The sequence below is a fragment of the Elephas maximus genome, chromosome 14 (assembly GCF_024166365.1).
Source record: "Elephas maximus indicus isolate mEleMax1 chromosome 14, mEleMax1 primary haplotype, whole genome shotgun sequence".
NCBI classification, from domain to species: Eukaryota; Metazoa; Chordata; class Mammalia; order Proboscidea; family Elephantidae; genus Elephas; species Elephas maximus.
Genome location: NC_064832.1, coordinates 34,551,611 through 34,563,338, shown reverse-complemented (window position 1 = coordinate 34,563,338; position 11,728 = coordinate 34,551,611). Strand labels below are relative to the sequence as shown.

The 11,728-nt window shown below is 44.7% G+C and overlaps 1 protein-coding gene across 1 annotated transcript in view; it reads right to left on the bottom strand.

Moving 5' to 3' along the window:
- Positions 1–1,413: 1,413 nt before the first annotated feature.
- The window catches only part of ERICH6B (glutamate rich 6B), a 79,876-nt gene continuing 69,561 nt past the window's right edge, over positions 1,414–11,728 (bottom strand). Inside the window, exons 12-13 of the mRNA XM_049852900.1 lie at positions 2,741–2,966; positions 1,414–1,626 (exon numbers count right to left, since the gene is read on the bottom strand). Coding sequence (XP_049708857.1) covers positions 1,414–1,626; positions 2,741–2,966 — 439 coding nt within the window. The remainder of the gene's footprint in view (positions 1,627–2,740; positions 2,967–11,728) is intronic.

Here is an 11,728-nt window from a genome sequence, read left to right as displayed (position 1 = left end):
ATGGTCCCAATGTCCCTCACCTCACTCGACTGGACCAAGGGTGGTCTCCTGACTGAAGATGAGCCCAGCAGATACCACTGGGACATTTGAAATTGAGAGAGAGAGAGAGATCAGGGACAGTTTGCTCATTTGGGAGTGTCTTTTGCTGGCTATGTGAATTGAGATGCATAGAAAAATAGGTCTTCAGAAAAAGACGAGTGTAGCAGAGATGAGAAATTGAAAGTTGATCTGAGTGCTGGAGGCCTTCTGGGTTCCAGGCCTTCCTGAGACACCCACATTCTTCCGTGGGATTGATTACCATTTCCCAATTTGCTTTAGCAGAGTTGGTGACTTACCAGTGACCAAAACGGTCTCAGCTGTTGGAGGGAGTAGTGTGGGTCCCATGGGCTCCCATCCCGTGCTCTCAGGATTTGGTGCAGGCTGGGCTGGTTTGCCCTGTGGATTTCCCTCTGCCTTGTCAGGGGTGGGAAAGGGGGTGTTTGGGGTTAGGTCAGGGTTTATGAGAAACTCCCAGGGTGGTGCAGAAAGTATGGGTAACCTGGGACCTGAGACACTTCTTCTCTCCCAGTCTTAGGATGAGGCCCCTGGAGAGAGGTCCCCTGGGGGTGTCACTCCGGAGGGGCCCGGACTCCCAGAGGTTGGTATGTGATTTCCGCTGAGTCAGCAGCTTGGCCTTCAGCTCTCCATGGAGCGGGGGGTGGTGCAACAGTGGAATCAAGAGAACATTTGCAGAAGCCTTGAGCCTTTGGGTTGCCCTAGGGTGGGGAGTCAAACCCACCTGGAGGTGCCTTGGAAGACAGGGCTGGCAATCTGTTTCCTTCTGAAAAGTAACAGCCTTGAAAGCCCTGTGGAACGGTTCTACTCTGTAGCTACGAGTCAGAATCGACTTGATGGCAACTAACAACAACAGAGTGGGGAGTCATGAAAAAAAGATAGGCATTGTTACCAGAGTGATGTCATTTCGTAGTTAACTAATTCCAGTCTTCATCACCACTTACCAGTGTGTTATCCTAGGTAAGTCCTTAATGTCTCTGGGGCTCAGTGCCAGGACTAACAGAGAGAAAATACCGTCTATGTCTATGTCCTAGAGCCAAATGAGATGGAACTTATATGATGTTTAGCACAGGGCCTGCCTGGTTCACAGTAGCTGTTATCATGAAGAGAAGGGGCTTAAGAAACTGAGGGGGCTGTGTCTCTATAAGCCAAGGGAAGTGCAGACACACCCTTAACTAAGAGATTTCACGTTTGAAAAACACTTCCCTGGGGAGCCGTGTGGGCCATGTCCAAAATGAAAAATCAACTCTCAAAAGACATAAACAGGTCTTGGGGTTTTCCTTGGGTCTCTTGAGGACTCCCCCTTCCTGAGACATTCAGTAAATGCTGGGGAAGCTCTGAGGCAATTTGGTGACAGTCCTAATGTTGGAATTGAAATGTCTTCTTTGGAAAATTTTCCACTAGAAAAGTCATGGCAGACTCCACGAAGTTCTCCAAATCAGGGATGGTCAGCAAATTCAGGAGCTTACTCATTTTTCCCAGAAGGATCTGGATTTTCTGAGCTGTGGAACCGAATTCCACTTCCTGGATACTTTTCTTCTTCATTTCATTCAGCGCCTCCGGAGTTATGTACTGCAGAAATTCATGGAAGACTGGGTGAGGATAAGCGCTGCCCTAGCGCCTCGATATCCCTCGCACACCCCCGTGATAAAGTCCTCTGAGGCTATGGCCCAGTCTTCCCTGGAACCTTCACCCTTGGGTCAAATCTGTGCTCCCAGTCTTGGCACTGGTGGCTTTTCTGCTGCATCCCCAAATGTACTCCCTTGGCCTATGCCTGTGGCCATATGGACTATGCTCATACGGGCTGAGGCCGCCCCTCATCCTGACCTCAAAGCAGAAGGGTCGGCAGATACGGGTACACAGGGTTCATTGCAGCCTCAACCACAATAGCCAAAAGGTGGAAACAACTCAAATGTCCACTAACAGATGAGCAGATAACCAAAATGTGGCACATACATGTGATACAATATCAGTCATCAGAGAAGTGATGTCCTGATTCATGCTGCAACGTGGATGAACTTTGACAACACTGGAGTGAAATAGGTCAGACATAAAATGACAAACATCATATGATCCCACATATATAAAATATCTAGAATAGGCAACTGCATAGAGACCCAAGTTTATTAATGGTTATCAGAGGCTGGGAGTTATTGCTGAATGAGCACTGAGTTTCCGTTTGGGGTGAGGAAAAATTTTTAGAAATGGGTAGCAGTGATGGTTGTACAACATGGTGAATATAATTAATGTCACTGAGCTCTATACATAAAATGGTTAAAATGGCAAACTTTTTGTTACATATATTTTATCACAATAAAATAAAAACAAAACAAAAACAGAAGTGTAACCAGCTCTTGTGCCCTGGTGCACCTGCCTTAGAAAGGCTGTCCTTTTCTGAGAGTCTGATTTTTGGCCCATGGATTTCCTAACATGGGTGACATGAAGGCCTGTCAGAGCCTGGAGCCTGGAGCCTGTTGCAGTGTGGCTAACAAGTCCTCACTGAAAACCCTATGAAGCACAAGTCTACTTGGACACACATGGGGTCCCCATAAGTCATAGTCAATTCCACGGTGACTGGTTTGTTGTTGAGTGGGTTGGAGAGAGATGGAGCTTGGCTTAGGGGCCTGGGGTATGGACTGATCCCAGCCAGCAGGAGCCTGACTGTAGGCGGGCATTGACCCCTTACCTTGTATCTGGTGCCCAGGTTTAAACGGATCTTCTTCTTCTTGTTGACGAAGTAGAAGAAGATATTATCCTGGCTCCTTATTTGTACGTTGATGTACCGGTTGATTGTCAAGGAGATGGGCTGGACAGGGGGCGAGTGGATGTGGAGGCTTAGGTTCCACCAGTTCCAGGCTTTTTGGCCTCCGCCTTCCGTGAAGTAGTAGCCCAGATTGTGGCTCAGGCTCAACCTAGACCAAGAAGCCATGTCAGGCAGTCAGCACACAGCTCTGGGGGGTGGGGGCCACCCACAGCCTCTCATGTGGCAAAGCCGAGCCCGGGCCCTTCCCTCCCCACCCCCTTGTCCTCTCTTAGCCCACGGAAAGGTCCACAAGGTCTCAGCAAGTGGGAGAAATTACAAGGAAGGGAAGCTGGAGACTTTGCATTGGCATTCAGCGCTGGCCCCTAGAGTCTGCTCAGCCTCATAACGTGGCCTCTCTCTCTCCCTGTCACCCTCTCCATTCAGTTCCTGGGTCACCCCTGCTCTTTACTCCCTCAGGAAATTTGCCATGCTGTTCCCTTTGTCTGGAAGGGCCTTCCCACCCTTCTTGGCATGGCTGTCTCCTGCTTATTCTGAAGGTCTCAGCTTAATGTCACCTCCTCAGAGAGGCCCTTCCCAACCAGCCCATCTAGCTCCCTGTTATAGATTGAATTGTGTCCCCCAAAATATGTGTTGTGTGCTGTCTTAGTCATCTAGTGGTGCCATAACAGAAATACCACAAGTAGATGGCTTTAACAAATAGAAATTTATTCTCTCACAGACTAGTAGGTTAAGGTCCAAACTCAGGGGAAGGCTTTCTCTCTCTGTTAGCTCTGGAGGAAAGGTCCTTGTCCTCAATCTTCCCCTGATCAAAGAGCTTCTCAGGCACAGGGACCCAGTGTCCAAAGGACTGGCTCTGCCCCTGGTTGCTGCTTTCTTAGTGGTATGAGGTCCCCAACTCTCTGTTTGCTTCTGTGTACAGGCCACACCCCACGGAAACTCCCTTTACACTGGATCAGGGAGGTGACTTGAGTAAGGGTGATGTTACAATCCCACCCTAATCCTCTTAACATAAAATTACAATCACAAAATGGAGGACAACCACACAATACTGGGAATCATGGCCTAACCAAGTTGACACATTTTTGGGGGGACACAATTCAATCCATGACAGGTGCTAACTCCTATACCTGTGGATATGACCTGTTTGGAAATAGGGTTCTCTTTATTATGTTAATTAGATCACACTCAAGTAGGGTGGTGTCTTAGTTATCTAGTGTTTCTGTAACAGAAATACTATAAGTGGATGGCTTTAACAAGCAGAAATTTATTCTCTCACAGTCTAGAAGGCTAGAAGTCTGAATTCAGGATACCAGCTCCAGGGGAAGGCTTTCTCTCTCTGTTGGCTCTGGAGGAAGGGCCTTGTCATCAATCTTTCCTTGGATCTAGGAGTTTCTTAGTTCAGGGATGCCAAGTCCAAAGGATGTGCTCTGCACCTGGCTCTTCTTTCTTATTGGTGTGAACTCCTTCTGTTTGCTCAATTCTCTCTCTTGCATCTCAAAAGAGATTGACTCAAGATACAACCTAATGCTATAGATTGGGTCCTGTCTCATGAACATAATTGCCTCTAATCCAGCCTCCTTAACATCATAGAAGTTAGGATTTACAACACATAGGATAGTTATATCAGATCATAAAATGTAGGACAACCACAATACTAGGAATCATGGCCTAGTAAAGTTGACACACATATCTGGGGGACACAATTCAATCCATAACATTCCACACTTTGGCCCCCCCAAATTCTTGTCCTTGCCACATGTACAACACATTCACCCCATCACACCATTCCAAAAGCCTTAAATCAACTCCAAATCCAAATTCCATCCAAGGCAAAATTCTTCGTCTGTGAAATCTAGAATACAAGTTACGTGCTTCCAAAATACAATGGTGGAACAGGAACAAGGTAGACATTTCCATTAATAATGGAAGAAATTGGAGGGAAAAAAAGGAATAAAGGGCACTAAACAAGTTAAAAACCCAGCAGAACAATTTACATTAGCTCTCAAGTATTGAAAATAATCCCCTGTTTTCTGAGATCACCTAGGCAACGGCCTGGCCTTTCAGATTCTGGGTGCTAGCTACACTCTGGAATCTGGGAGGAGGTCCTTTAGTCCTGGGCTTTAGCTCCACCTTCCAGGTCCACTGGGATGGTGACTGTGCTCCTTGTCTTAGGGCAGCCCCATTCTCCTAGTCCAACTGAGTGGTGACCTCATCCCCTTGACTCCAGTAGGCCCCATTCTTTTGCCTTTGGCATGGCAGCCCCACCCCCTCAGCTTTGGGCAGTGGATCTGGCCCCATCCCCCTGGCACCTGTAAATGGCAGCCCCACACTCCAGAACCAGGTGGTGAAGATTTGACTCTTTGAAACCTAGGAAGTCATGACCCCACCCTTTAAGATCCAGGAGTTTGTGGCTCCACCCTTTGAGACTCCAGAGGTTGTGGCCCTGCCCTTTGAGATTGAGGCAGCTCTGCTTCCTGTCCTTGTCTCTTCAGCTTCTGTTTCCTGGTTACTTGGGCTCTTGGGCCCTTAGCCCCTTGGGCCTCTTGGGCTGGCCTGGCCTCCACCCTGCCTAGGCAAGTTTTACAAAGCTCTTTAGCTCTACTGGTAAGTGCATAGAGGCACCTCACTCCACCAGTAAGTTTTAGCCCAAAGGCGCTCAGTTCCCTAGCTCCACCAACAAGTGCCCAGAGGCACCTGACTCCACCATGAAGCCTCCTGCATGAGAAGGCACTCAGCTCTGTCACTCTGTGGGTCAGCTCCTGTGCCATCTTGCACCAAACTCCTGGTTCTGCTGCTGTGGTTTCTCTGCTGCTGCTTCTCACCATCTGCACCATTTCCAGTGTTACAGCTCTCCTTTCTTTCTACTGAGCCCTCACTAGAATTGTCTTCGATGTCCATAATTCCATCAACAGCTTCTTTAAAGCAGTCTAGGCTTTTACTGTTAGGTACTTCAAGCTCTTACAGCCTCTCCCCATTTCTCAATTCCCAAACTACTTCTACATTGTAGGTACCTGTTAGAGCAACACCCTAATCCTGGTACCAAATTCCCATCTTAGTTATCCAGTGCTGCTATAACAGAAATACCACAAGTGGGTAGCTTTAACAAACAGAAATTTGTTCTCTCACAGTTTAGGAAGTGAGCAGTCCAAATTCAGGGTGCCAGCTCTAGAGGAAGGCTTTCTCTCTCTGTCAGCTCTGGGGAAGGTCCCAGGGTCTAGGATTTTCTTAGCATGGGTACCCCAACTCCAAAGGACACACTCTGCTACTGGCTCTGCTTTCTTGATGGTAGGTCCCTCTCCTCTCTGCTCACTTCTCTCTTTTATATCTCAAAAGAGATTGACTCAAGATACATCCTAATCCTTTAAATTGTGTCCTGCCTCATTTACATAACTGTCTCTAATCCTGCCTCCTTAACATCTTGTTCTTGTAGGTGCTGTTGAATTAGTTATGACTCACAGCGACCCTACGTACAACAGAATGAAAAACTGCCCAGTCCTGTGCCATCCTCAAAATCATTGTTATGAATGAGCCCGTTGTTACAGATATTGTGTCAGTCATCTCATTGAGGGTCTTCCTCTTTTTTGCTGACCCTTTTTTTCTCTACTTTACCAACCATGATGTGGTTCTCCAGGGACTGATCCTTCCTGATTACATGTTCAAAGTACGTGAGACATAGTCTTGCCATTCTTGCTTCTAAGGAGCATCCTGGTTGTACTTCTTCCAAGACAGATTTGTTCTTTCTATTGGCAGTCCAAGGTATATTCAATATTCTTCACTGTCACCACAATTTAAAGGCATCAGTTCTTTTTCAGTCTTCCTTAACAGTCATGGATTGAATTGTGTCCCCCCAAAATATCTGTCAACTTGGCTGGGTCATGATTCCCAGTATTGTGTGATTGTCTACCATTTTGTCATCTGATGTGATTTCCCTATGTGTTGTAAATCCTAACACTATGATGTAATGAGATGGATTAGTGGCAGTTATATTGATGAGATCTTCAAGATTAGATATTGTATTAAGCCAATCTCTTTTGAGATATAAAAGAGAGAAGGGAGCAGAGAGACATGGGGACCTCATACCACCAAGAAAGCAGCGCCAGGAACACAGCGTGTCCTTTGGGCCTGTGGTTCCTATGCAGAGAAGCTCCTAGGCCAAGGGAAGATTGATGACACTGACCTTTCTCCAGAGTTGACAGAGGGAGAAAGCCTTCCCCTGGAGCTGACACCCTGAATTTGGACTTGCAGCCTACTAGACTGTGAGAGAATAAATTTCTCTTTGTTAAAGCCATCCACTTGTGGTATTTCTGTCACGGCAGTGCTAGATGACGAAGACATTATTCATCATCCAGCATTCTCAGGCATATGAGGTGATTGAAAACTCCATTGCGTGAGTCAGGCGTGCCTTAGTCTTCAAGGTGACAACTTTGCTTTTTAACACTTTAAAGAGGCCTTTTGCAGCAGATTTGCCCAATGCAATGTGTCATTTGATTTCTTGACTGCTGTTTCCATGGGTGTTAATTGTGGATCCAAGTAAAATGAAATCCTTGACAACTTCAATCTTTTCTCTGTTTATCATGATGTTGCTTATTGGTCCAGCTGTAAGGATTTTTGTTTTCTTTGTTGAGGTGTAATCCATACTGAAGGCTGTGGTCTTTGATCTTCATCAGTAAGTGCTTCAAGTGCTCTTCACTTTCAGCAAGAAAGGCTGTGTCATCTCCATAACGCAGGTTGTTAATGAGTTTTCCTCCAATTCTGATGCCCCTGTTCTTCTTCATACAGTCCAGCTTCTCAGATTATTTGTTCAGCATAGAGATAAAATAAGTATTGTGAGAGGACACAACCCTGACACACACCTTTTTTTGACTTTAAACCAAACAGTATTCCCTTGTTCTGTTGGAATGACTGCCTCTTGATCTATGTACAGGTTCCTCATCAGCACAATTAAGTGTTCTGGAATTCCCATTCTTCACAATGTTATCCATAATTTGTTATGATCCACACAGTCGAATGCCTTTGCATAGTCGATAAAACACAGGTAAATATCTTTCTGGTATTCTCTATTTTCAGACAGGATCCATCTGACACCAGCAATGATATCCCAGGTTCTGTGTCCTCTTCTAAATCCAGCTTGCATTTCTGGCAGTTCCCTGTTGATACACAGCTGCAGCTCCTTTTGAATGATCTTGAGCAAAATTTTACTTGCATATGATATTAATGATATTGCTCTGTAATTCCCACATTTGGTTGGATCACCTTTCTTTGGAATAGGCATAAATATGACTCTCTTCCAGTCGGTTGGCCAGGTAGCTGTCCTCCAAATTTCTTGGCATAGATGAGTAAGTATTTCCAGTACTGCATCCATTTGTTGAAACATCTCAATTGGTATTCTGTCAATTCCTGGAGCCTTGTTTTTTGCCAGTGTCTTCAGGGCAGCTTGGACCTTGTCATGCACTGAATTATGTCCCCCCCCCCAAATGTATGTATCAATTTGGCTGGGCCATGATTTCCAGTATTGTGTGGTTGTCCTTGATTTTGTGATTGTAATTTTATGTTAAAGAGGATTAGGGTGGGATAGTGACATCCTTACTAAAGTCACATCCCTGATCCAGTGTAAAGGGAGTTTCCCTGGGGTGTGGCCTACACCAGCTTTTATCTTACAAAAGATAAAAGGAAAGAGAAGCAAGCAGAGAGTTGGGGACCTCATACCACTAAAAAAGCAAAGCCAGGAGCAGAGCATGTCCTTTGGACCTGAGGTTCCTGCAATCGAATACTTCCAGACCAAGAGAAGACTGATGACAAGGACTTTCCTCCAGAGCTGAAAGAGAGAGAAATCCTTCCCCTGGACCCAGCACCCTGGACTGTCCGTGAGAGAATAAAGTTCTCTTTGCTAAAGCCACCCACTTGTGGTATTTCTGTTATAGCAATACTAATACAGACCTCTTCCTTCAGTAGCATCGGTTCCTGATCATATGCTACCTCCTGAAATGATTGAATATCGACCAATTTTTTTTTTTTTTGGTATAGTGACTCTGTGTATTCCTTTCATTTTCTTTTGTTGGAAATCCTAGTGGCGTAGTGGTTAAGAGCTACATCTGTTAACCAAAAGTTCAGCAGTTGGAATCTACCAGGTGTTCCTTGGAAACTCTATGGCGCAGTTCTACTCTGTCCTGTAGGGTCACTATGAGTTAGCATCGACTCAACGGCAATGGGTTTTTTTAAATTCTTTTGGTGCTTCTGCATCATTTAATATTTTCCCCACAGAATCCTTCAACATGGCAATTCAAGGCTTGAGTTTTTTCTTCAGTTCTTTCAGCCTGAGAAATGCTGAGTGCATTCTTCCCATTTGGTTTTCTAACTCCAGGTCTTTGCACATGTCATTGTAATACTTTACTTTTTCTTCTCAAGCAGCCCTTTGAAGTCTTTTCTTCAGCTCTTTTACTTCTTCATCTCTTCCTTTTGCTTTAGCTACTTGACGTTCAAGAGCAAGTTTCAGAGTCTCTTCTGACATCCACTTTGGTCTTTTCTTTCTTTCCTGTCTTTTTAACGACCTCTCTCTTTCTTCATGTATGATGTCCTTACACAACTTGTCTGGTCTTCGGTCTTAGTGTTCCATACGTCAAATCTATTCTTGAGATGGTCTCTAACTTCAGGTGGGATATGCTTAAGGTCGTACTTTGGCTCTCCTGAACTTGTTCTAGTTTTTTTTTCAACTTCAGTTTGAACTTGCATACGAGCAATTGATGGTCGGTTTCATAGTTGGCCCCTGGCCTTGTTCTGACTGATGACATTGAACTTTTCTATTGTCCCTTTCCACAGATGTAGTCAATTTGATTCCTGCGTATTCCATCTGGGGAGGTCCACATGTATAGTTGTCGTTTATTTTGTTGAAAAAAGGTATTTGCAATGAAGAAGTCATTGGTCTTGTGAAGTTCTATCATGTGATCTCTGGCATCATGTCTATCACCAAGGCCATATTTTCCAATTACCCATCCTTCTTTGTTTCCGCCTTTCGCATTCCAATCACCAGTAATTATCAATGCATCCTGATTGCATGTTCAATCAATTGCAGACTGAACAAGCTGGTAAAGATCTTTAGTTTCTTCATCTTTGACCTTAGCAGTTGGTGAGTAAATCTGAATAATAGTCATATTCACTGGTCTTCCTTGCAGGCATGTGGATATTATCCTATCACTGACAGCGCTGAATTTCAGTATGGATCTTGAAATGTTCTTTTTTACAGTAAAGGCAATACCATTCCTCTTCGAGCTGTTGTTCCCAGCATAGTAAACCATATGATGGTCTGATTTAAAATGGCCAATACCAGTCCATTTCAGCTCACTAATGCCTAGGATATCAATATTTATGCATTCCATTTCATTTTTGATGACTTCCAATTTTCCTAGATTAATACTTCGTACATTCCACGTTTTGATTATTAGTGGATGTTTGCAGCTATTTGTTCTCATTTTGAGTCATGCCACATCAGCAGAGGAGGGTCCCAAAAGCTTGACTCCATCCACGTCATTAAGGTTAACTCTGGTTTGAGGAGGCAGCTCTTCCCCAGTCATCTTTTGAGTGCCTTCCAACCTGAGGGGCTCGTTTTCCCGCCCTATATCAGTGTTCCACTGCTATCCATAAGGTTTTCACTCGTTAATTCTTTTCAGAAGTAGGCTGCCAGTTCCTTCTTCTTAGTCTGACTTAGTGTGGAAGCTCAGTTGAAACTTGTCCACTATGGGTGACCCTGCTGGTATTTGAATAGTGGTGGCATAGTTTCCAGCATCACAGCAACACACAAGCCCCCATGGTACAACAAACTGTCAGTCACCTGAGGGCCTTAAGATCTTAGACGTTAGGGTTTACAACACACAGAATAATTACATTAGATCACAAAACATATGACAACCACACAATATTGGGAATCATAGCCTAGCCAAGTTGATGCACATTTTTGGGGGACACAATTCAATCCATAACAGGTAGTTTCTAAATCTAATCACATATGAGTTATAAAAAAGAGCAGAATGGACACAGTGATACACACACACACACGGGGAAGGCAGGCACCATGTGAACATTGTCTACAAGATGAGGAACCAAGGAACTCCCAGGACTACCTACAAGGAAGGAATTAACATGGCCAAGACCTTGATTTGGGCATTTATCCTTCAGAACTGTGAGAAGATAATTTCCATTTTTTAAAGCGACTCACTTGTATTTGTGTTTCTGCAGCACTAGGAAACTAAGGCACTCCCTATGATCGTCCATCCCCATCCCTTGTTATTTTTCTTTGTATCATTTACTGTAATATACAGTCAGTCTTCATTTCTTGTGGGTGTCATATTCGTGAGTTTGCCTAAAATGTATTTGTAGCCCTCAAATCAATACTTGCAGCACTATCGAAGTCATTCATGGACATACACAAAGTAGCGGAAAATTTGAGTTGCCCTGTGCACGGGGCTGGTTCGGTATTTGCTAATTCAGTGTTCACAGGTACTTTGTAGAGCATAACTACTGTGAATAATGAGAACTGACTACATATCTTCTGTTCTCCTCCACTAAAATGAAATCTCCACAAGGGCAGAGACTGTGTCTGTCTTGTTCCCTGCAGAATTTCTGCTGCCAGCCCCATGCCGGTCCCCGCATAAATATGTGTCAGATGATGGAATGGATGAAGGGCTTCTCCCTTGCCTCTCCCAGGTCCTGCTCTCTAGAGGCTCGCCAGTTGAGCAGTCTTTTCTTGGCCTTCCAAACCCATCATATACCTCCGGCCCTGACTTCTGCCTTTTGAATCCCACCAGAGCTGTGGTCAGGGGCAGCAATATCTCTCAGGTTGTTTTAGTTTCTTAGTGCTGTCATAAAAATCTACCACAAGTGGGTGACTTTAAAGAACAAGATTTGTTGTCTCAGTAT